The sequence below is a fragment of the Labeo rohita genome, chromosome 18 (genome assembly GCF_022985175.1).
Source record: "Labeo rohita strain BAU-BD-2019 chromosome 18, IGBB_LRoh.1.0, whole genome shotgun sequence".
Classification (NCBI taxonomy): Eukaryota; Metazoa; Chordata; class Actinopteri; order Cypriniformes; family Cyprinidae; genus Labeo; species Labeo rohita.
Genome location: NC_066886.1, coordinates 12,767,809 through 12,793,758, shown reverse-complemented (window position 1 = coordinate 12,793,758; position 25,950 = coordinate 12,767,809). Strand labels below are relative to the sequence as shown.

General features: G+C 40.8%; 1 protein-coding gene across 1 annotated transcript in view; it reads right to left on the bottom strand.

Moving 5' to 3' along the window:
- Positions 1 to 8,199: 8,199 nt before the first annotated feature.
- Positions 8,200 to 25,950, bottom strand: part of tle3a (TLE family member 3, transcriptional corepressor a) — a 28,981-nt gene continuing 11,230 nt past the window's right edge. Inside the window, exons 8-21 of the mRNA XM_051135086.1 lie at positions 19,934 to 20,132; positions 19,458 to 19,465; positions 16,377 to 16,499; positions 16,235 to 16,285; positions 15,363 to 15,515; positions 14,594 to 14,723; positions 14,137 to 14,300; positions 13,008 to 13,081; positions 12,513 to 12,762; positions 11,806 to 12,053; positions 11,562 to 11,709; positions 9,797 to 9,947; positions 9,496 to 9,572; positions 8,200 to 9,067 (exon numbers count right to left, since the gene is read on the bottom strand). Coding sequence (XP_050991043.1) covers positions 8,960 to 9,067; positions 9,496 to 9,572; positions 9,797 to 9,947; positions 11,562 to 11,709; positions 11,806 to 12,053; positions 12,513 to 12,762; positions 13,008 to 13,081; positions 14,137 to 14,300; positions 14,594 to 14,723; positions 15,363 to 15,515; positions 16,235 to 16,285; positions 16,377 to 16,499; positions 19,458 to 19,465; positions 19,934 to 20,132 — 1,884 coding nt within the window. The 3' untranslated portion in view covers positions 8,200 to 8,959. The remainder of the gene's footprint in view (positions 9,068 to 9,495; positions 9,573 to 9,796; positions 9,948 to 11,561; positions 11,710 to 11,805; positions 12,054 to 12,512; positions 12,763 to 13,007; positions 13,082 to 14,136; positions 14,301 to 14,593; positions 14,724 to 15,362; positions 15,516 to 16,234; positions 16,286 to 16,376; positions 16,500 to 19,457; positions 19,466 to 19,933; positions 20,133 to 25,950) is intronic.

Below are 25,950 nucleotides of genomic sequence, written 5' to 3'. Positions count from 1 at the left end.
GCTTTCTTTTTTTTCTTTGCTTTTTGTTCAGGGGAAGGCGAGTGAAGAGAAGGCCAGAGTCTGACAGGCAGCCTTCCCTTGGGCTTTGAGAAGAAAACATGATTATGTCATAATATATTTTCGAAAAGAGATCCATTTAAAAGATTGCTCCTCTGCCTTTTCAATCTAGCGTGGCTCTGCTTTTGTCTGGTTCAGCAGGAGAGGCAGGGGATGACAGATGCGCCAATGAATCAAACAGGGCACCTGGAGAGGTTTTACCACCGCTGCAAATACATCACCGCGGCGGTAGATGCGTTTTCCACCCAGCGTGAACCGCAGTCCCGCCGAGGTCACTTCAAGTGACCTTAAAATGCAAACGGAAAGCAAGTTTGGCAAAAATTACTCACTTATACAAAAACAAAGTGTGACATTCCATTAGTGCTTTACAAAGTCTGAGTGCCAGCCTCATATTTTGTCCAGCTATGCTACACTATGCAGATGAATAATAATATCTTGGTATTGTTCTGTTAACAATATATCAGCGCTGAGGCATTTAGCCTTGCCAGACTCTCGTCAGAGACTAACTGAAAAGATCCACTTGAGAGAAGAGCATCCTTACAATTATAAATACACAAAACTTTGATTTCATTTAAACAGAGCTTCTATGCTACGAAAGAATACAACATTACCACCATTTATCTTTAACTACGTTTCATTTTGTCTTAAACACCAATTCAGCTGTTGGCCTTAACTTCTAAGAAATAAATAAATAAATGTCCATTGTGGGGTTATTGTGGACATCTAATACTAAACAGTTACATTACATATTCTTTTCAACATCATGCTACTCCACTGTATCCCCTCACGTTTTGTTTTAGAAAGCCTTGTGGGCTTGCATGGGATAAAGTATTAGACCGTGTACTAGTACAAGCCATCAAATCCATGTCTAAGCCAATTAAAAGATGCATCACAGTTGATGGGGATGAGTCAAAATTAGGTTGTGCAAGTGAGCAGACGTGGCTAATGCTAAAGCAGCTGTCCGTACAGGGTAAGACAGTTCATCCATTAAACTGCAAAACATTAAAATGGCCCAAAGACATTAATCATAAACACCAACTTGGATTGGAGCATTTAAGTCAATTGAGTCATTTTACTGACCCATAAGCAAAGAGTGTGTGTCCATTACCAGCGTAATTGCAATCCTGGCATGAGGACACAAAACAAAAAGCAGTTGTATTAAGGTGTTGACACCGCAGTTTAATTGCCAAGCCACTGAAAGGGAATACCTAAATGCACTATGGCTCAATTAGAAGAATAAATGCATTAGTTACTGGGAAACAGCCTCAGGACACAGATACCATTAGCAAAGAAAAGTTGGCATTTAAATAAATGGTGCAGCATTCAAAACAAATTTTCTAGTATTTTGACATAAATTCTAGGCCTTCTAAAAGAGCTTGGCAATTTTCTATTAGCTCACAGAGGATAGAAAACACACACACACACATACACACACACACACACACACACACACACACACACACAAATTACAAGCCCAAATGATGTAGCTTTCATCATCCAAGTAATTGCTATAATACATATATATAAAAAAAGTAGTATTCTAGCCAGAAACAGTCAATTGTATGAACATAATCAGATGGTAACGCAAAAATGCATAATTCCAATAATTACAGGCTGATGTATTTAGCATAAATGCAAATTGAAATTATGACCATTCTGTTGGATTTACTGGTTGAGCTACAGGAACACTTTGGAAGAACTATTTCCTGATGTTGACACCCCAAATAAATGATGTCAAAAGTTTACATACACCTTGCAGAATCTGCAAAATGTTAATTATTTTACCCGAAAATAAAAGGGATCATACAAAATGCATGTTATGTTTTATTAAGTACTGACCTAAATAAGATTTACATACAGTCCACAAGAGAAAATAATAGTTTAAATTGTAAAAAATGACCCTGTTCATAAGTTTACATCCGCTTGATTCTTAATACTGTATTTTTTACCTGAATGATCCATTTTTTCTTAGTGATAGTTAAAACTGTTAAACTGCCCACTGTTCTTCAGAAAAATCTTTAGGTCACACAAATTCTTTGGTTTTTCAGCAGTTTTCTGAACCCTTTCCAACACTGTCTATGATTTTGAGATCCATCTTTTCACACAAATGAGGGACTCATGCAACTATTACAGAAGATTCAAACGCTTACTTAATGAAACAACTCATTAAGAGCTGAGGGTGAAAACTTTTTGAATTAGGGTACATTTAACTTATTTCGTCTTCTGGGGAACATGTAAGTATTTTCTATAGCTTCTGCAGGGCAGTACTAAATGGAAAAAAGAAGATATTTAGGCAAAATGAGAAAAATGTACATATCCTCATTCCATTCAAAAGTTTACACCCCTGGCTCTTAATGCATCGTTCGTCCTTCTGAATCACCAGTGAGCGTTTGAACCTTCTGTAATAGTTGCATACGAGTCCCTCAGAGTCCCTGGACATCATTGCCACAAATTAAAAATGGGTTCCCACGAACATAAATGTTTTATTTCATTCCCTTATTTTAAGTATATTACAACCATGTTGTACTAGTGTGCTCCCTCATTTTTCCAAGTTAAATTGTGTTCACGATTTACATACATTTTCGTTATGCTCACATACATAAACAAAATCCAATATGAATAAATATATAAGATTCCTTTCATAAGATTCCAAGTATACATATCTATGCATTTTTCCTTGAATATATGTGTTGTGTGTCTTGATGGTTCACTGACTATGGCTATCTTGGGGAAGGCAAAACGTGCTGTTTTGCCACGGTATATTTGCATAACTCTGCAAGAATCTCATAATTCATACAGAATAATCAAATCTGACCAGAACTTCTCATGTAACAATGTTCAGATGCAGAGGGAAGTTTCTATTTACCTGTTAAAGAACATTTGTCTGCGTATAAAAAAAAATGAACACACAACGGTGGCCAAAATTTGCCTCTCAAATCCAAGTGGTTTTAGTACTGCCATCCTGATCTTTGATGCTTTATGGCAATAACAACGTCACCTGATGTTAAACCACAAAGAATGTAAAATGGAAGGGGGACGAAAAAGCATGAGCGCATCTATAATTATTTGAAATTAGCCAGTGTGCAGCTTGGATTGACCTCTCTTAGAATCTCATTAGAGATAATTATGACCTGAACTGAACACATTCTGTTCCCCTAAGTATTTCCATATTGCTGGCAGTTCAGAGTCCATGAACTCTGTGATAAAAATGGAATGAGCTTAAATAAACAATCTGGAATCAGTTTTACAATTTGAAAGCATTCTAATGTTTAAACTATTTATGATGTCTGACAATAATTTACCACCAAAAGATGATAAAAAAAAAAGCACTAAAATACAGCAGGAAATTATCATATTGGTACTCTCCTGAATGTGTAGCGAAGACTGACACGGAAGAGAAGAAATTGTTGAATAAAGTCGTTATTTTTGTTTTCTCACGCACAGAGAGTATTCTCATAGATTCATAACATTACGGATGAAGCATGGATTATTTTAATGATGTTCTATTACCTTTCCGGGGCTTGGACGTGTCAGTTGTGTTGCTGTCTATGCAGGGTCAGAAAGCTCTCGGATTACATTAAAAATATCTTAATTTGTGTCCTACGGGTTTGAAATGACATGAGGGTGAGTAATTAATGACAGAATTTTGATGGTATAGTCAAAGTGTGTAAAGACCAAAAAGTAGTATAGTCCATGACTGATGGAATTGCAAAGACTATGGCTCATCAAATCACATTTAATTTGTACACTCATCTAGATAAATGTTAGCAATTATTTCACAAATCAAATCAGTGTGAACGTACACCAGGAAGCTAGGGTTTCTTAAAATAAAAACAGAGCATTTGTTTCACGAAATAATCTGTTTCTCGCTTCAATAATTAAGCATGTTCTTTTTTTTAACCCCCAGCTGGGCCTAAAACCTCAACATTTGTGTGAGAATGTAATTACCGTGTAGGCTTAATATGCGCCATAAAAGCACTCTTGTGCGTGTCTTAATCTCGACATCAAAGTGAGTGAGTGCCGGTACCTTCTCACAGCAAACGTATCGCACAAATCTCATTACAGACAACATCTAATTACTGCCTGGAATTCAATGCTTACTTGGAAGGAATACAAAGCCTGAGTCTGACAGCCCGGCCTTAAAATACCTCATCTTTTACAGCCACACTGTGTGACTCTGATCAAGGCATATTAGCCCCATGTCAAGAGGACGGAAAGGATCGTCATATGACTCCAGTCACAGGCCAGCAGTTAAAAGAGATAAACATTCAGGAATGCAGGCTATTCAGAAAAACATCAAGGTGTCTGCGGAATGCCGCTTTTCTAGACGACGCGGCGATCCAAGAAAAGGAACGAGGAAAAGTCGGCTGATAACTTCGCCGCAGATTCTCGACTATGACATTTAGCTCAGGCTTCCAAAAAAGGAAGCAACAGTGCCGTGCTTTCGGACATCAACATTCTGAACACAGGAGGAATAATCCAATTGAATCCACACTAATCCAAATGAACACAGCGTGCGTAGCTGTGGTTATCCCGGGCAGGGAGAAAGGGGAAGGGAGATGCCTGCACCGCAGCTTATCAACTGTCAGTGGTTTGCTGCTGTAACAGGCAGTGTTATCAGGGTCAGCCCTGCTCGGGGATTGGAGGGCCCTACTGTGTCGAGTAAACACAGAAACCTGTCCTCATGCTTATCTGTCCCGAGAGAGAGAGAGAGGGGGGAAAGAGCGAGGAGGTGGCGGAGGGGAGAGAAAAGGAGGAGGGGAGATTGAAAAGCAGAGAAAAGGGATCTGTCTCCATGGCAACCACAGCCGTCGTCGTCCCCCCCACCCTTTTTCCCCACTCCTCTGCAGAGAACTCTGGTGGTCTTTGTGTAACGCGATTCCACTAGAATGCACTGTGTGGATTTGTGCAGAGCAGTGCCCGCCGGGCTCAGACAGGGCCACAGTAAAGACATTATTACCCAGATCAAACGCTGTAATCACACAGCACCGAGGGGGCTTTCGCATCCACGCCAGATAAAGCCAAAGCCTGGCAATGCTCAGGTGATTAGGCCATTATTACAGTCTTTCAGCCCCGTGCCAGAACCTTGCCAGTCGAAACATCGGCCATCTCCACCAGCAACGAGGGAAGGTAACGTCACGCCAGCAGAACCACATCGTCAATGATCCGGATCCATAAATGCTGGAACTGTAAGCTCAAAAATGGGTTATGAGGAGCAAAGGCTATAAAACCACAAAACGGTCAGGGGAAATCCAGTAAAAAGAAGTCTGCATATGTCAATATGTGATTAATTCCAGAATAAGATTTGTCAATTAGAAATAGAAGATCTGTCCCAAAACCTAGCGAGGTGCCTTGGTGATATAGTGGAACCTGACATGACTGATCATTTAAAAAAATCTTAATGAACCGAAAATTTAAAAAAAAAAGTTTTGAATTCTTTTTTAAGTAATCAAAAAACAAAACAAAAAAAACACATATTAAGGAGCAGTTCTTAAGGGGTAAGTTCACCCAAAAACGAAGATTCTGTCATTAACTACTCTCCCTCATGTTGTTCCAAACACATAGGACACAAACCAGTTCATGTTTGGGACACAAAAAAATATTTTTTGATGATATCTGAGAACTTTCTGACCCTGCATAGACAGCAACGCAACTACCACGTTCAAGGCCCAGAAAGGTAGTAAGGACATTGTTAAAATAGTCCATGTGACAATAGAGGTTCAATCGTAACTTCATGAAGCTACGGTAATACTTTTTATGCTCAAAGAAAACTAAAATTATGACTTTATTCAACAATTTCTCCTCTTCCGTGTCAGCCTTCGATGCGCTTTCACAACAGTACCACAACAAGAGAAAAAACTTGAATAAAGTTATTTTTGGTTATTACACACAAAAAAGTATTCTCGTAACTTCATAGCATTATGGTTGAGCCACTGATGTCACATAAACTACTTTAACGATGTCCTTACTACCTTTCTGAGCCTTGAATGTGTCAAAAAGCTCTTGAATTTCATAAAAAATATCTTGATTTGTATTCTGGAGATGAACGAAGGTCTTACGAGTTTGGAACGACATGAGGGTGAGTAATTAATGACAGGATTTTCATTTTTGGGTGAACTATCCCTTTGATAAAAACAAATGTTTCTTGACCACCATCCACTATCCACCTCCACTATTAACAAGGAAAGTGAAACGAAATGTGTGACCCTAGACCACAAAAACAGTCATAAGGGTCAAATTTTTGACTGAGAGCTGCATAAATAAGCTTTTCATTGATGTATGGTTTGTTAGGATAGGACAATATTTGGCTGAGACCCAATCTGGGGATGCAAAAAATAAATAAATAAATAAATAAAATAAAATAAAATAAAATAAAATAAATCAAAATATTGAGAAAATCGCCTTTAAAGTTTTCCAAATTAAGTTTAGCAATTCATATTACTAATCAAAAATTAAGTTTTGATATATTTATGGTAAGAAATTTAAAAATATCTTCATGGAACGCGATTTTTACTTAATATCCTAATGATTTTTAATGAAATCGATCATTTTGACCCATACAATGTATTTTTGGCTATTGCTACAAATATACCTGTGCTACTTAAGACTGGTTTGGTATGCAGGTTCACATATAAGTATACTATAGGACACAAATTTAAACAGTGAAAATATTTCAACAATTTAAATTTATATAAATGTAAAAAAATAAAAAATAAATTCTAAAACTAAAGTATATTAGTTTCAAGACTGCACCTTAAAATGTTGCCTATAGAAGCAGCTCACTTGTTTTGAAACAGAACTTGAGTTTAAACAGGGCCAAGGTTTTGAAAACGGATGTTCTCTCTCACGCACCAATCAGATGAAAGCCGCTCCAACAAAGATCAAGCCTCTCTTGAAACCAAGATCACAGATCTCTGAAGCCTTACCTGATTTCATTGTCAATAAGAAATACAAGATGCAAATGAAAAGCCGTCTCCATCTCCAGCAGATCTGTTGAAAACATGAAAAGGGACGGAAACGACTGACAGCCCATCCACTTGTCCAGTGTCAGGCACTCAGAGGGAGCAAAAGCTTTCATCCCTGTACGGCCCCTCAACCTCTTGATTGAGAGGAAGAAAGTTCCAGAAGAGCACGGGGGTTGCTATATAGATGCACTCAGGAAATGCACACTTGTGCCTATGTCGGGAGCGCGGGGGGGCATTACAGAGAGGGAACAGAGCAGAGGAAAGCGGAGAGAGAGCGTTTCAGAGCCAAAACCATCCGTCTCTGCTTTTATAGTCTTACAAAAACATCACTAAAGAGGCGAGGGGATGGAGTTCTCGAAGAGAGCCCCTCGCTATACAGAGAAACAGACAGAAAATAAGGGCTGGAGAGGGCATTCATCTCAGCTGACCGCCTAATAAGAGTGCTCCACTACCAACAGAACATTCAGAGAGAGGCCGAAGAGCAGGGTTTGCGTCATGCTTCCCCCTCAAGTGCCTTGAAGTTCAGCTCTCCATTGATGCACCATTACAATACCCAGTGAACAGGCCAATGTGAGAGACTAGTTTACAACACCGAGACGTTCTTAAAGATGTTGTTTTTTACAAAAAAACAGTTTATTGAATTATCAACAACTGTACATATCTTCAGTGACAACACAGTTTGCTACATACTTTGGTGTGTTTTGAGACGTGTCCATTTCTTGCAGCTCTTTTCTCTTTATTTTGGGGAGGGGAAATACTAACAGTGTGATGCTATAAACAAGCTGGACAGTAAGTAAATGCCTGGAGCGTTACAGTCCGGCAGACATTTTACTCTGTGCTTCCTGTATATGGAACACTATGCACACAAAACACAGTGTATGTCACTTGGGACTCAGGAAGAAGGGGGAGGGGGAAATAACCAATTGATCCAAATTCCAATTCTTCCACTACAAGACAAGATGTCATGTCCTGGTCATACAACAGCACAATGAAGTCACAGGTTCGAGAGTAGTCCTCTACTAATCGGTAGATATAAAAATCCAGGTCCGTGTGCACCAATGAGGTCTCGCAGGAAGGCGGAGCGTCCAGTCAGCGAGTTTGTTTGGGAACTGATCCGCCCCTCCCCGCGGAGCCTCGAATGCAGTCTCAGGTGCCTCGCATCGGGTTTAAGCCACTCAAAAACAAAAAAAAAAAAAAAAATTCCACAGGACATTTTACAAAAACGCCTCTGTAATGCGATTTAGCTCAAAATTGTTTTTCAGGAGGGAGGGAAAAAGTAAATTAGATTTCCATAAAAGGTCAGCTTGGAAAATGAACTTCTCAAAGGGGGGGGGAAAAACGGAATAGAATATCCTCATAGAAAAAACGTCTTAATCTAATTTCCAAACCTCGAAGGGGAAACGAAGCATCGAGGAGAGAATGAGAGCGAGAGAGAGAAAGAGAACCATCACAAGTGTAACAGGACACCAAAATATAAATCTATAAAAGGCATTTTAATACTCCATTATGTACACTTTTCACATACCCTCCACACAGATGAAGTTTCAGAACGAAGCGCTGCTTCACGATGCATTATGGAACGTTCTCACTGCATAGTGAGGAAAAAAACAGAACCAAAATCCAACAAAGAAAGACTTGAAGCAAAAAAAACAGCAAGGAAGGAAACATCGAGTGTTTTCTAGTGCCATACGAACTGGGCTGAGTGTGTGGGCTCTGTCGGGCTGCACGTTTGTGTCCAAGTCCAGATCATCCCAGCGTCCACTCTTCCACGTCTGTGGTCAGTCAGTTAAAAGTCAGTGAGTGTGAGACAGACAGTCAGACAGACAGACAAGGGCTGTTCCTGTCTGTTTGACTAGGAGAGTCACTGGAGTGAGAAGTTGTGTGTCCCCCCTTCCTCCTCCAGAGGCCTGAGCTGCTCCAGTCTGTTACCTCTCAGTCTAGTAGATCACTTCATACACCGTAGCCTTCTTGTCTCCAGAGCCTGTAACAATGTACTTGTCATCGGCTGATATGTCACAGCTCAGGACTGAGGATGATTCCTTTGACTGCAGAAAGAAAAAAAAAAAAAGCCATGATAAATCTGGCGAAATAAAAAGATTTGAAACTTAACTTCAAATGTGCCACAAAGGGCCTGCATAAAATCTTCCGACATCCTCTATTACTCAAAGAAAATGCTGACAGCTGTATACATAAGCGCCCCCACCCCAACCAAACGATGCATTAGCGTCCATGCCGAGCTCCTTCAGTCATAAACACTTGAAGGGTTATCATTATTTACTCTTAAGCTGGTAGATGCGAGCTACACGCGCGGACCCACATCCGCACTAAGTGGTCAGGACCCAGCGTTAATGACATACTCCAGCCCATTTCCGCTGATCGAGGCCCGGCCTGTCAGCCAGCGGTCACTGTGCCCTTTCTACTGACTCAGGCAGCCCACACATTTCCTGCAGACAGTCTGTATTGATCTCTGTACCTGGAATATGCTGGCGCCGTAGGGAGTCCTCCATGCATTCAACAGATTGTCCTTCCCAGTGCTCACGAACCATTTACCTTGTCAAGGGAAATCAAACGTAATTAGAGCTCCGTTCAGAGTACAGGCGAAACCCAGATATGCACAGAAAGCCAAATAAAAGACAGCCTAGTACAAAAGGACAGTCAAGGTTCTGTTGTGCTGTACAGAAGCACAGGCGTATAACTTCAAGAGAGTGCAAAAGCTTTAGTGAAGATATGTATACAGTGCCTTCAATGCATGAAGCTTGAATCCAGTCACTTACCACAGTAGGCAAACTTGAGAGAGAGAACGCAGCTCTCGTGAAGGTGCAGCTGGTACTTGTCAGGTTTGGTGTGGTGGAGAACCTCCACATTGCTGCTTTCCATGCCGACAGCCAGCCACTCGCCCGTAGGACAGTAGCCCAGGGAAAAGATCTGTGTTTGGGGGAACAGACACAAGTTAAGCACCACTGCTTTGCACTTAAACTCACCATTTGTTTTCCAAAAGCTTGTTATAATATCTTACTGTGAACGATTCATCCACGTATATATATATGTCGTAAAACTGACAGACTTTTCTATGGTGATTTATGCAGGACGTCCCAGATCATTTTGTCCATTTAAACCCCGTCCTTGCAACCTCACATTCATCTGCCTCCACATCCACATCTTAATGGTGTCTGTATAAAAATTTGCCTTTAGGGTGGACACAACCACCCTACAACAAAAATCCATTTATCCCTTTTTTTTAATACACAAAAAACCTAAACAATCTTAGTTATCATGCCGTTTTGATTTTCTGAGCAGTATGATGTCAAAGCCACTTGTACACTGTCCGCCATTTTCTCCATGCTCAAGCAGCTGTAGCGACAATGTCCCGTAAGCAACGCGGATGTTTTGTAGTTGGATGTAAAATAATTCATTTTAAGCATCAGTCGACTATTAGCTGCACGTTTATTAATAAACCATATAAATCATAATAATGAGCCTTTAATTGCCTACATAGTCTAATAAGTGCTCACGCAAAAAAGCTTGCCACAGCACACCGACAGATATAATAATTATGTGTCTGGGAAAAAGAGCATGGAGACTGCATTAATGTTTTAATAATTTATTGATAAACTATAGCGCTTTTTGTTTTCGGCTTAAGAGATGAAGTCAGCGACACTGACTTGACATCTCCGCAGTAGGGATGCACCTCTATGCATGTTTCATATGGATTACATAAACTGAGAATATATGTTTTCTATTAGAATTAGATCATTTGAAAGTAGACACTCTCTAGGCCTATAGATATATTTTTCATGTCTGTAAGCAGTATACACAGAGTTTCGAAGTTTCGTGCTCAAGTTCACAGAGACCAAGATGGCAGAAAGCACATCTTGTTTGCTTTATTTTACAAAGGCGCAACATTTTGTTGTTTTTGTGAAAGCACACAAATAAGCGTAGAATCTTTACAGACTCTAAAGATGTATTACTCTTATCTGTATGACCAAAAATGACGGAGCATTTTATAAGCAAGTGAGTGCACCGACACCTCCATCTGTCATGCAGTAGCGTGCTACTATTCAGCTTCCACACTCTGCACAGACACTTCAATAGCACACATTTTTCTAGGTTAACATTAGATTGAGCTGCCATGTAAAGTTGCTACTACATACATCCTTCAGATTAAAAGCCATATTTGAGGTTGATGAATGATAGGTGAGCATTTGGATGTCCAGCCTAGTGTACAATATTACCACATAGACCAGCTGTTAAAGATTTGTCCATCACAGGCTGAGTGACTTCGCCACTTCGTGTGGATTTTTTGGCTCTTCTTGTCGACTAAGACCCTAAAGAGTCATACCAACTTGTGGAAAAATGGATATCCGATGTCCCCTTTAAACTCCAATCTACAATTTACGCATCAATCCAAGTGCTTACCCAATATTTTTTTCCAATGATAATCTGATAACTCAGATGTACACATAATACCAATGAAGAGATCTGTCACTAATTCCACTTCCTAAAGCTCAGAGATTTAAAGTTATTTTTCTGTGGCCTAACCTGAGATGTGAAGTCATGCTGTTGGAGTTGCCGTCCCTCCCTCAGGTCCCAGGAGCGGACTGTGTTGTCAAGGCCACCCGTCCAGAGCTTGGTGCCATCGTGAGAGATGTCAATGCAGCTGGCACCATCTGTGTGGCCTTGGAATTGCCTGCAAATTACAAAAAAGAACGGGTTTAGAGAACAGCCTTGTTTTAAATCTTAAAAATATGCAAGAAAATGCAGGGAAAATCCTGAAAAGGCCCACCTGACAAGAGTCTGGTTGTGGAGGTCCCAAACAGCGATGTTTCCATCGCTGCAGCAGGAGAAGCACACCTTAGCATCGGGGCTGATGGCCAACGCGTAGCAGGCCGGTGCAGAAGAGGTGAGCTCGGCTTTGATGCGGGGTGTCTGGGAGGCGAGGTCCCAAATGGTAAGAGTGCTGGCTTCCCCTCCGACGATAAGAGTGCGGCCATCAGGCAACAGCTTACAGGACCGAATGTAGTTGTCCCGGTTCTGTAGATGGGGGGGGGGAACAACTTAGCTTTCAACATTATGCTAAATTTTTAGAAGTAACTAAAAAGTACTACTAGTATTTAGAGTATTATTACTCTAATCAAAACAATAGTTATCCACCTTATTTTTCCCGTAAGAGTGGCAGTGGCCATTTGTAAAGTTTATGTGTGAGGCTTTTGGTCTCCTTTGCTTCCAGCTATTTTTAGCTGTACAAAACAGCTTGTTTTGCTGCTTGATATTGCAAACTGGTGTGTCTTAACATATTATTTTAATGTTTTATCTCAATTATGAACACACTGGTTTGCAGTGCAAACAGTTTTACCGTTTACTGCACTTTGTTATTCTTCTCGATATTTCCCAACCACGACTAATGAACCGGAAGTCTTGCACATTTACAGAAAATGGCTTACTTCTGCGTTGAAAAATAAGGTGGACAGTAAGTATGACTTTGACCCTCACCAGGCAATCTAGCTGAGACACTGGACTCTTGCTTCCAGGCTGACTGATGTCCCAAATCTTAACACAGCCCTTGCCACCAGTGTATACGTGGCGAGTGGGATTGCTTATAGTCACAGCACACACCACCTCTCCATGACTAAGTGTGTTGATCTGACGGGCATGACGTGGGATCCCTGGACCAATTAGAGCGTCTGGAGGGAAGGGCACAGGTTGCATCTGTCCATCAGCGCTGACGTGAAAAGAGTAGGCTCTGAGAGACAGACAGACAGAGAGAAAGGGAGACCTCTTTAGTAATCTAGTAGTCAACAACCCACTGATTGAAGTGGGTTAATTAAATCAATTACAGCAATATGAGTAAGTAGTCTGAAATGAGGTATTAAGAGGTGGAAAAGGTTGTGCTCTTAAGCACTCTCATGGAACTGTTACATAAATAGTGTGGGGAAAGAGACTGGCTACGAGTTAGTCACGATCATTTAATCTTTGTTGGACACTTACGGTTTCCCTCCAGAGATTGAGGTGAGGCTGGCAGGGAGGCCGGGACCTCTCATATGAGGATGCTCGAAACCCGCCTGCAGAAACAAAACAAAACAAAACAGGCCGCATTAGAAGAGAGATCTGTATTAAAACGCACATCCAAACACCACAAGCATAAATTATAACCTGTGTGTATGTCATACAATAGCTGTGTGTGAATTAATCACTGTTTTTCAATAAATAATTTCAATGAACCACATGATACACTTTTGAATCAAGCTCAGAGCATTAATTTTGGCTTCAAAGGCTGAATGTACTATTTTGATCAGCTTTTTTGAAGCTTGAAAGCATTGTTCATGCATGGAAAAAAACATCCAGTGCAATTCTTTGAATTTTCACCTTGGTCTTTTACAGGTTTGGAACAACATAATATTAAATAAATTATGACAATTTAGATTTTAGTAGTCGGAACTATTCCTTTAACTTGACCAGATCGACGTCTACTGCAAAACCGAACATGCAACCACAGAGGAATGATTCGTGCCCTGCTCCTTCATTTAACCGAAAGGATGAAGCAATCAGACGGCAGGCAGTCAGGTAGCCTGAGAGCCCAGTCAATGTAACGCTCATTTCACACCCAGTCACACACACTACATCACCTCACGCTCTCCCTCCACTCTCAGGTCGGGGGCTTTGGGTGAGAGAGTGAGATTGAAATCAAGCAAGAAAATAAAAAGAAATGAGAGGAAGAAATTGGGAGAGAATGGTAAGGTGGGGCCTACTTTGGAGTAGAGGGTAGGAATCTTTAGGCATCTCAGGATTTGATTCAGTTTTGTTTCAGGGGGTCACAATCAGATTCCAAAAAAAAAAGTCTCAATACATCTCAATTTTTCAGCTGCAGCATAGCAGCACAAATCTTTAGGGAGTTAAGGTGGCATATTGCCAAAACAAACAGTATGCCTGCTCTGACCTGCTGATCAAGCAGAAGCAGCATACAATAACTCTAGCTCAGCTTTCGTTTTGTGCGGAAATTTCACATTAAGGCAACCATAAATGTTTTAAAGAGCATGCATATTATTAATTCAATTGTGAACATTTCCAGAAAGATCCTGCACCTACATTAAAGGTGCTTATTCACACACATACTCACCATAGGCGAGCGTCCGTAGGCAGCGGCTGCGGCTGCACTCATTTGAGGAGAGATGTGAAGGCCGGCGTAAACTCCAGGGCTGGTCAGAGAACCATTCATCTCATGGTGGCTCATCATGGCAAAGGGAGTTGGGTAAGACAGGGGTGTGCGCAGAGCAGGGGCGGCTGCAGACACATAGACACACACAGCCAATCATAAATCAGCATCAGTCAACCGCGGGGAAAGGAGCTGAACTCGGGAGCAGGGAGATAAATCTCAATCAAAGACCTGCCTACACTGAGCTGCTTCAAAGATGAATTTTATGAAAGCTGCTTTAAGCTCTGTTAAAAAGGCGAGCCTAAAAATTTGCTAAAGCTTTGGATTATTTCCATATGCAAAGAGCTCTCTTTTGCTTACAACACTGGCTATTTGTGCTGTACCCTTGCAGGAGGTGATGGTATGGCGCGAAACGACTCACCGAGAGCTTCCATTGGAGGCTTGCCTAGGATGGGCCGCAGCCCGGGGGTGGTGCTGGTACCCGGGGTGGGGGCGTCGTTACGAGGCGTGGGGGTGTTGGACTTGAGACCAGGCGTGGAGGATTTGTCATTCTGCAGATGGGAAAGAAGAGAGAGAGAGATAGAGAAAACAGAGTTAAAATCCCCCCAAACGAGGCAGCATCCAGGCAGAAGATTTAAGTGCCGGCAGAACCTAATCCAATCCAATTCTGACAAACTCACTACTCCTACGAAACTATAAACCCTGCTATTTATCCCCAAACCCATTACTGCTACAATGGAGATGAGGCTCGTTTTATCCTTCCCTCGCTTCTCCCTCTAATCTTTTTTTTTGATGCAGAGGCCCAGAATGGTTAAACGCATTGAGTTATTAGCAGGGAAGACACGACTGATCCAGCTATGGGAATGCATTATCCCTGACATTTACAGATGTATTTAAAGCCGAGGCTGGGAAACAGACATTCACTCCTGAGCCATTAGAGAGAGTGGAAGATCACAGGGCGTTCAAGCTTCCCTAGCTGCCCCCGCCCATCAAACCCTTTTCCTCAAACATATCCTATAATTCTGCTTCAATGGCACAGACCCAGATTCTATCAAATCTTATACGCAACGCCGCTGATTATTACAGTAGCAAAATCCGGATAAATGGAGCTGATACACGTAAATGCAGCATTCAGTATTAAATGTAGCCAGCTTGTGTGTGTGTGGTGTGAGAGAGAGAGAGATCCGTACATGGCCGTGCTCCTTGTTTTTAGAGGAGGGGGTGCTGCCGGAGGAGGCCACAGAGGCGGGGCTGTTGGGCGTGTCCTTCTTTGCTGGGCGGGGCTTATCTATGCCATTCTCAGGAGGGGAGTGGGCAGGGCTTCCTCTGGGCGTGGCAGGGTCCTAAAGTACAAAAATATAACAGGAATGAGGTAAATATCTAAAAAATAACAAATGCAAGTGTTCAGTTGAATTAAAGGAGTAGTTCACTTCCAGAACAAAAGTTACAGATAATGTACTCACCCCGTTGTCATCCAAGATGTTCATGTCTGTCGTAAAGAAATTATGTTTTTTGAGGAAAACATTTTAGGAATTCTCTCCATATAGGTTTCTCCTCCAACTTCAAAATCGTCCTACATTGCTGTTTTACCTTTTTTTTTTGTAAAGGCTGTTTGACCTTCTTTGCACGTTCGCTTTGTAAACACTGGGTCGGTACTTCTGCAGCGATGCAGGGCGATTTTGAAGTTGGAGGAGAAAATGAGATGGGAATTTTTAGATACCCTAACTGTATTGAATCGGATTACACAGAGTACATGCTGAGCTAGAGAAGACAAGCATTTGACGTTAAAAAGTATATACATTTTTATTTTATGTTTAGACAATGATCGTTTTGCTAGATAAGTCACTTATTCCTCGTTTAGAGCCCTTTGAAGCTGGATTGAAACTACATTTTGGAAGTTCAAACTCATAGACACCATAGAAGTCCACGATATGGAGATAATTCCTGATATTAAATTTCTTTACGACTAAAGAAAGAAAGACTTGAACATCTTGGATGACAACGGGGTGAGTATGTTCTCAGTAAATTTTTGCTCTGGAACTACATTACATGCGTTTCTCACCTCGTTGGAAACATCAACAACCAGATCATCGCTTTTGTCTCCGTCACTGTCCTGAAACACAATGAGCCAACTACTGAGTATCCCTTTTTGGCATTTTGTTACAGAAGAATGTTATATTACAAGTTCATGTCACAAAACTCACATATCGGCTCATGCTGTCTTTGTCTTCCACTTTGCGTTTCTTGGAATCCAAGCTATAGTCGGAGGAGCCGCGGTGTTTCTCGCTGGTTGTGCGCAGGCTGTCTGATGGAGAAATTGAGTTGTTCTGAGGAGGAGAAAGAGAAGAAATATTAAAGACTGCAAACTCAACTCATTCATCTATACATGCAGATTTATGGGTGGTTTAAATGTGTTTTGTTCCAGAAGACCTTTCTGTAGGCCCCATCAACTCTTTTCAGCACCAGATATTCATATCCAAACCTGATTCCAATTTATTTCGGGTGACAAATGAATTATTTGAGTTTAGAGTCAAAAACAATTACCATTACAATGACAGGTACTTCACAGCTGTCGGATCTGAAGGAGATCCAAGCTAGGAAGTCAACAACGAGAGAGGGAAAAAAAAAGGACAGAATAGCTCTTATCACTCCAAAACCGCACACTTAAAAAGCCAAAAGCAATTTATCCATTCCAGCTATCCATCGCAAAAACCCAAAACAGGCCTAACATAATAAAGTGAGACTCGCCAAGCCGTATCTAACAACCCACAGTAGACTAAACACAGAAAAATGTGCTGGCCGCACTACAGAGTAGACACAGTTAACCAGAGCAAAGACGGGCTTGTTTTCACTGCCCCACCACTCTCCCTTCCTTCCCCCAGCTCACTCCTTCCATCTTCTGAAAGAGACAACAAACAGCTTCAGAAAGACATGAGCAGCACGTTAGTGTCAAACAACAGCCCATTATCCGTGAGAAGTCCGGCTCGGGCTGTGTGTGTGGGAGCATGTAATAGTCATTGATTCCTGTAGCGTGTTTGGACATCTCCCAGTACCCCTCCCTCGGCACTTTACGGGTCTGCGGTCCCGGTAGACAGTGACTACAGTGCGGGGAAAAAGGGACTTGTATCCGCAGGAAATGGTGGGCGACTTTGTCTGTGCCCACTGTCCATACTCACAATAATGCGTTGTGAGAATATTCATAGTATTTAGCAATCAACAGGACTTTGAGTGCTCTCTGGGCACTTTCTCAAAACAATCTCGCTCCTAGAGCTTTACTCATCCCGTCCCAAGAGCCTTCGCTCAGTGTGAGGCAACAAGATTCACAGAGGGAAAATGCGGCCAGATCACTGGAAGCGTAAAAGGAAACTAAGCTGAGAAGATGAAGTAGCAGACTGGGCCGAACGCCCAATAGTCTCCGTCTCTCTCGCTCTCTTTGCATGATGTCTGACCTTCTAAAGAGATGCTTAGCGTGACTCATTAAGGAGAGTCACCAGCGTGCTATCAGATGACCTTAGACAACGGCAGCAGCGAATACACAACAGCGCCTGGACTGCTAACCGCCAGAGGAGCTCCCCTTCCTTCAGACATGACTGCACCCATTCAGGCCTCGCCGGGCCAGCAGAAACCCAATCTCACGGCCACAATCAGCCATCAGAGAGATTTAAGCCCCGTCGAATAAATGCCTTTTACAAGGGCACGGAGATGAGAGGGAGGAAAACAATTCCTGCGCCTGTGCTCATACATATTTATCGCGCTAGCAAAAGAGAGCGGAGAGGGGCGGTAAACAAGTGGAGATAGCGGAGGGGTGGGTAGGACGGGAGAGGGATAAAATAAATCCCACAAAGGAGGGAGGGAGTCGACGTCGTCTTTAATTGTGATGAAATTATAGAGCCGCGCTAATCTGCGCGCTGTAATACGAGTCATTTCCCATCTGCGGAGAGATGTGAGTGCTTATTTCATAAAAAGCTTGTTTCTCTATTAGTCATTTTAATGAACGCAGATTACCATTTCGTGCACGAGTTGCGTGTGCTTCAGGATGAAGGATCTTACTTGACATTTACATTAATGGAAATTTTCTTAGGCATGAAATGGGCCAAGAGGTGCTTTTCACCCAGTAAAACTAAGACGTATTTGCTCCGTTTCAAAACCTAGTGAGCCGCCTACGGAGGCAACATTAAGGCATAATTTAAGGTGCGCTCCTGACACGGAGGCTGTTCAAAACACTTCGCAACTTAATTATGCTGCTTCCTAAGACACTTTATATTAAGCCAAATACTAAATAAAATCAAAATGGTTGACAAACATGTGTACAGAAAAGTATTATCATTACATTATCCAACGTTTAGCACAATTTGTTCTAAACTACTTAAAACAACTAAGTTGCTATCTATGTAGGCAGCTAACTAGGTTTTGGAACAGAACTATTAAAGAAGTTGTTAACATCCAGAACAAAAATTTACAGATGATTTACTCAACCTCCTTGCCATCTAAGATGTTCATGTCTTTCTTTCTATTATGTTTTTTTGAGGAAAATTCAGGATTTCTCTCCATATGGTGCACTTCTATGCATTTTCTAACTTCCAAAATGCAGTTTAAATGCAGCTTCCAAGGGCTCTAAACAATCCCAGCCAAGGAAGAAGGCAAAATGATTGGTTATTTTCTTAAAAAATGAAAAATAAAATTGACAATTTATATACTTTTAAACCCAAAAGCCCGTCTTGTCTTACTCTGTGTGAACTCTGTGTATTCTGGTTCAACACAGTTAGGGTAAAAAAAAAAAACTCATCTCATTTTCGCTGAAGAAGCACCAACCCAGTGTTTACAAAGTGAACATGCAAAGATCAAACACCTTTACAAAAAAAGAAAAAGGTAAAACAGCGATGTAGGACAACTTTGAAGTTGGAGAACAAAATAAGATGGGAGTTCTCACAGAGCTAGACAAGATGAGCATTTGAGGTTAAAAAAAATATAAATTGTAATTTTTTTTTTTTTAAAGGCCAATTGTTTCGTTAGACCCTTCTTCCTCTGCTGGGATCATTTAGAGCTCTGAAACTGCATTTTGGAAGTTCAAAATCACAGGCACCATCAAAGTCCACTATATGGAGAGAAATCCTGAAATGTTTTCCTTAAAAAAAAAAAAACTTCTTTATGACTGAAGAAAGAAAGACATGAACATCTTGGATGACAAGGGGGTGAGTAAATTATCTGTACATTTTTGTTCTGGAAGTGAACTTCTCCTTTAAGAGGAAGAGGACAACTGAGACAACAGGAAACCTAATACTCACCGTGCTCTCTGTAGTCAGCAGAACCCGGTTGGTGTTGAAAGACAGGCAGAACGGCAAGACAAAACAAAGATAAACAAAAGTCAGTTACCCTGACCAACTGACAATCAGAGTTAAAAGTAGATTTCATCTGCAGATAGAATATGTCTGTTATGTACACAATACAGCTAGCAAATGCATCCTTTATTCAAGCCACATACAGCGTCATGTCTATGTTCAGTCGCTTTACACACTTTCGGTTCTTCTCTGAAAATAGGCTACATCCTTAAATGGTGAGCCATGAGAGTAGCGTACTCATATAAAGCAAACTTAAGAAGGTCAATAATGTCAGCAGCCTATAAGAGCTGTAATAATAATGAACAGGGTGGTGGGGGTGTTATGAAACAAGCGTTTGATTCACACAAGAGGTCTATATGGCTGAGCGACTAATGTTCCACTCTCTTGGTTTTAAATGAGAGCAGTGTGTGTCTGCTCCTTACCTCTGTGCTCCAGGTCATGGTGGTTTTTTTCATCCTTCACTGGCAAGTGTGGCTGACTTCCCAGGGCTCCCAGAGCCAGCAGGCCCGAGCCAGAGCCGGTGACCGGCGGGATTCCTGGTGGCTGAAGGCCAGAAGGGTGGGGAGGTAAAGCCACAGGGCCGTGGGCAGCGTGAGAGAGGTGCTGGGCCTGGAGCTGCTGCTGCTGTGGAGAGACATACAACGAGTGGGCCAGAGGGAAAAAAGTGGAGAAATCCATGCCGCAAACTAAACACAGCTTCTGGGCGGCCAATTCAGAAGCGCAGGTGGGGGTACAGGGATATTTATGTCCTATTTGAGGATCCTGCAAACAAAACCTGTCTTTATGCCGCTTGGATCTTAACCTGAAAGTATGAAATGTTGGAGTGCTGTTAGTTTATATTTCAGGTTTCCTGCTTGAGTGTAACATAAACACTGTGGAATGTCATACAGAAAGCATGTAAATTCACTCATTAAATAATAAAACTCTCACACTCGCACGCGCTCTCCAAAAGAGAGTCGTCAAGCCCTATTTAAGATACAGTTTAAAGACAGCAGGCGCTGGAATGCTGTCAGCTCATTGGCTTAACACCACCTGCTCCTTAGCCCCATCAAAAAGCTGGACGGCTATATTTACTCCCCTCACATTTGGGTCTGGTTATTACACAAAGTATGAGTCACTCGAGAAAACCAAACTTTAAACACCACTCCAACAGCAGCTGGGCTCAGCTTTTGTGTGTGCGTGAGCGTGTTGAGCGGCGGCGGCGGCGGCGGCGGCGGCCAAGAGCGAGGGGTCCTGTTCTGGCAAGCGTTCAAGCCTCCAATACCTCCATCAATATTTGAAAAACTTGGAGGAAACTGATGAGAGTTAAAAACCACTCAGCATGGGAAGCGAGCAGCTTAAAGCAAGGTTAAATAATACTTAGCAGAGCCACCAGTAAAGGGAAAAAAAACAACAACAAAAAAATCCCAGACTCCACAATTTATTAGCATCCACAGGAAGAATGAATTATTCAGATGGCTGTTAGAGCACGCACCGGCCAACTTTTTCACAGGCCTCACCCGTCAATCAATGAGCGTTTACGGTCATTTTTCTAGAATCCCGGCACGTGGAAAGGGTAGATGTTATTGGCTATGTACGGCGAGCACGGTAGTACAACCTTTCAGAATTATCAGCAGGTCATTAATGCCATGCCATAAGTAAATATCAATACTAAAGGCTTATTTATAAGTCTGGAATGCTCCAAAAGCTTGCCCTTTCCAGTGGGTAAATCATTATTAAGATGTCCATCACAGGCCCTTATTCGGGGTGAGTATAATTGCTAACAGCTTTGCGGATTATTTGCACAGCTGGCTGTATATTGAGACTCGGGGCCTTTGAGATTGGCAGGAGAGCGAATGGTATATAGAAGAGCTCCGCTTGGGATTTGAACCTGCAACCTTACCCTCCCCAACACAACAGAGCTGCCAAGCCAATTATGAGCTGTGCCTCAGAGTGTGGATCTGTGAGGAGATGTGATAAGGGGTGTGTGTATGTGTGAGGTGTGTGTGTGTGTGTGTACTGAGCGTGGGTGGTGGGCGCATGTTCTTGAAAGGGCAGGAGAAAAGGAGAGAGATAGTGAGACAAGAGTGGAAGTGAGTGATTGTAAGACAGAAACAGTGTTGGTGCCAGGGTGTTCGTGTGGATGTGTCAGGAAGTGAAATGAACCGCTCGTGGGGGAGGGGGTTGGTGTGTGTGGCTTCAGAGATGACGACTGACCACATGGGAAATTAAAGAAGCCGTTGATTCACGGGGGAGAACCCTCCCTGCTCATTCCAGCTAATGAGCCACTGATGTGTAATATGCATGGACAATAAGAGAACCCTCATTAGAGACCCGGCCATGAAGACAAGAAAATAAAGAAATAAAACGTCGCCAGTAATTTAATATTCCTGCATAAAGACCGCCTCAACTGCTGCTAATCTCTGCCTCTTACAGCAAAACAATGAACGCGGGCCCGGTGTGAACAATTAACAATGGACATATAAAAAAGATAAGTGGCTAGATCAGACAAGCGCCTGCTTCTATTCTCAGGTGTGTATGTTAAACAACCCCATCCTGAGTTTAGTGCTGTAACCACGCAACATGCAGGCCTGAGGGAGTTCAAAAACATAAAGCCCCATGATTCGCCCTCTTGGCCACAAACACACTTAATTGGGCCCACAGCACAAGCAGGGGCAGTCTTAATAGAGATCTATCAATACAGCGGACGACTTACGGTAAAACAGACTGCCCACTACGCTAGGCTCAGCAGCACAGCTAAAACAATTATATCTTGATGTTCTTTTAAATATTACAATCAAACAGCCAAATAAATTTGCTAAAAATGTACAATTAATTATCTAGTAAAAATGTTTTCCACTGTTTTTCAATAAATAAACAGAAGAAAACTGCATGCTATTTATTTTTATGTATATGCAACAATACAACAAGTTATTTTTTACTAAAACATACGACATTTTTAAGGCCCTATGATTTCCGTGATACGGAACACGCAGAATCCAGTCACAAAAATAGAATTTACTGTATAATGCCCATTTTGGAATGAATAAATCAAAAGTAGGTCAGTACACTTAAATCAAACTGAGATACGGACTAGTGTCTGTCAATATTAAGCAGCAAAAAGAATATTTAAATATAAGTCCTGCATGTCCTGTGCGTTTGAGTGAATGGCGAAGACGAGTAGTTTTGTTTACTACACACAAATCGAACCACGTGTGACGCTTGCAGTGTTTTTAGTCTCTGTTGCCTCAACATATTAATGCATGAACACATAAACAATCTCTAGAACTGCTCTGAGAGTCACTTCATGATCATTTTACCATTTCATGTTATTTACAAACAGAAACTTAAAGGTCTTCACAGCAACTCGTCAAAAAGTTTGGTTCTGATAGTACTACTACTACTAAAATTATTATTACAACATTATTTTTAAGGAATATTTACCAGAATTTATTTGTAAATGTAAATACTGTACATAACACAGTATTTCCAGGCAAAAAATAGAAAGAAAATCTTTTTTTTTTTTTATAATATTAATTACTTAGAGATTATTTGGATTATTACAATTTAATGAAACCATTAAAATGGAATAAAGAATGAATGTAAAACGCAATATTTGATAAAAATACAACTAAATTTGACAAAAAAAAAAATAATAATAATAATAACAACAACAACAACAATAATAATAATAATAATAATAATAATATATATATATATATATATTTTATAGGGCCTTAAAAGGTAATGTTTTGTCAAACTTTTAATAAATTGCTGTTAAGCTGTGTAAGTTTCATGATCTCAATTAATTAGACATGCTTTTTAAATCAATAAAATTGTAACAATTTAAATTCAAATTAAATTAAAATTTAATTTTAACCATTAAAACAGAGAAAATTAGAATTAGAATTAAAATTATAATTAGAAAAAAAGTATTTAAAAAAAGGCTAAAAATGTATAAGTATCTATCTAGTAAAAATGTCTTCCACTGTTTTCACCAAATAAACAGAAGGAAACCGGGTCATTTATTTTTATGTATATGCAACAATACAACAGTATATTGTAGGAAAAACAGCTATTTTTTTACTAAAACATCTGACATTTTCAAAAATGAATCAAACTTACTAACTTTAATGCCTTATATATTAAAGAGACGCCATTAAAAGTCACAAGACAAGGAAGGATAGCAAATGAGTCTAATGACACGCTCTATGGGAAACTTAATGACGAAATAAAAAGCACATTAAAATCAACAAGATATTCACTGAGGCTTAGTTTTATACAGCCATCAAACAAATATTCAATACCACTAAAAGCTCCAAACTCAACCACAGCCTATAAACTAACCAGAACAGAGAGGAAGTTAAGCATGTGGAGAAAGAACTAAAGACATTAGATAGAAATGCTTATCCTTTTCTAAAATAAATAAGGCTAGGGTAGAAAAACACACAAACTGTTGGTGAGGGCAGAAATACTGAGCTGCTGGAGGAGGCCATCTTAAGACCTCTGATCAAAGTCATAGCACAGCAGAAAAAAAAACCTGCTGCCCTAGATGCATCCTATTACCGGCCCTGAGGTTCATCAATAAGAGATGCTGGTGGTTTCTGCTCTGAGAGAGAGAGTGTGTGTGTGTGTGTGTGTGTGTGTGTGTGTGTGTGTGTGGGTAGCTCACACCTCACCTCTGCCTTATACTATTTATGAGGACTCTGGCACCTGCGTGAGTGCACACACGGCCTACTGTGTGAATTACAAATGTCCACCTACCCCAAGAAAGAAAAATAAAACACTCAAACAAGCAAGTATATTTTTAGCTTTTCAACTTTTAAATGTCTCCTAAAAGAATAAGAGTCATTAAAGTTGATCTGATGTAACACAACATGATCCTTCCTGAAGATAACATGGCATTTAAGAGCGACCACATGACTGCTCCGTCCAGACCTGATTCCAGGAATTATCTCTGAGTGAGTGTCAATGCTCAGGATCTAATTGAATTCCGATATCAGACGACACAAACCCACCCTCAAACCTTCACCTCACCATTATCAGCTGTGGAACAATTCTTAAGAAGGTAAATCAAAGCAGGCTCAACGTCTCTAATCAGATCAGAGCTAGCCTTGCTACTGGATGCACAGAGGTCAGATGTGTTTTTCCCTACATACTGATAGGGATCCGGGTCACTCGCCCTCTGATCAATAAGTGGCTGTTGTGTGGCGTTTCTAGGAAAGGAATAGCTGTAGTAGCTCAGGGATATGTGTGCAAGATCCTATTTGTCTTTAATTCCCAGCGCAATCCAGGTCAGCAAAGAGGAATGAGCCTCTCCTGTAAAACCTGATCTAATTAAAGGTATCCAAGCTCTAAAGAGAGCTCTGAACAGCTTCTAGATGCAGACTCAGGGGACTGAGGATGCTAAGCACACTCATGCCACATATAGAGGAGACTAAATAAAGCTTGGTCAACAGCGTCCAGCTGCACATTAGATAAACAATAACGTGGCAACGGGCCAAGAAGTAAACGAAAGCAATGAAACACAGCTGACACGTAATCAGAGAAAGTGTTATAAATAATCATTATCCATCACTTTAACGGACTGACTCTTATTTAACAGTTTTGTAAAGTATTGCATATTTGGTAAATGACAAAGTTTATGCTTAGCACCACCTCTGACGCTAATACACCTATAAATACATACACTTCCTCATTCAACCTGCAAATACACATGATGCATGCATATACACATGATGCATGCACTTCAGAACAAGGCATTCACTGTAGGGGCAAACCTGCACATGATTGAAATAAGCTACTAATTGCAAAATTAATCATTAAATCAGTCAAAGGAGAAGTCCACTTTCAGAACAAAAATTTACAGAATGTACTCACCTCTTTGTCATCCAAGATGTTCATGTCTTTCTTTCTTCAGTCATAAAGAATTTTTTTTGAGGAAAACATTTCAGGATTTTTCTCCATATAATGGACTGCTATGGTGCCCCAAGTTTGATCTTCCAAAATGCAGTTTAAATGCGGCTTCAAACGATCCCAAATAGTTAAGGAAGAAAATAACCTAGTGAAACAATGGGTTATTTTCATAAAAATAATATAATTGATATACTTTTTAATCTTAAACGCTCATCTTGTCTTGCTCTGCCGGAACTCTGTGTATTCTGGTTCAAGACAGTTAGGGTATGTCGAAAAACTCGTATTTTCTCCCTCAGCTTCAAAAATTAAGTAAAAAGTGAACATGCAAAGACCAAACACCCTTAACAAGAAAGGTAAAACAGCGATATAGGACAATTTTGAAGGGAGAACATGAGATGGGAGTTTTTCGACAAACCCTGTCATGAACCGGAAAAAACTGAGTTCAGGCAAAGCAAGACAAGACGAGCGTTTGTCATTTAAAAGTATATAAATTGTACTATTTTTATGAAAATAACCAATCGTTTTGCTAGATAAGACGCTTCTT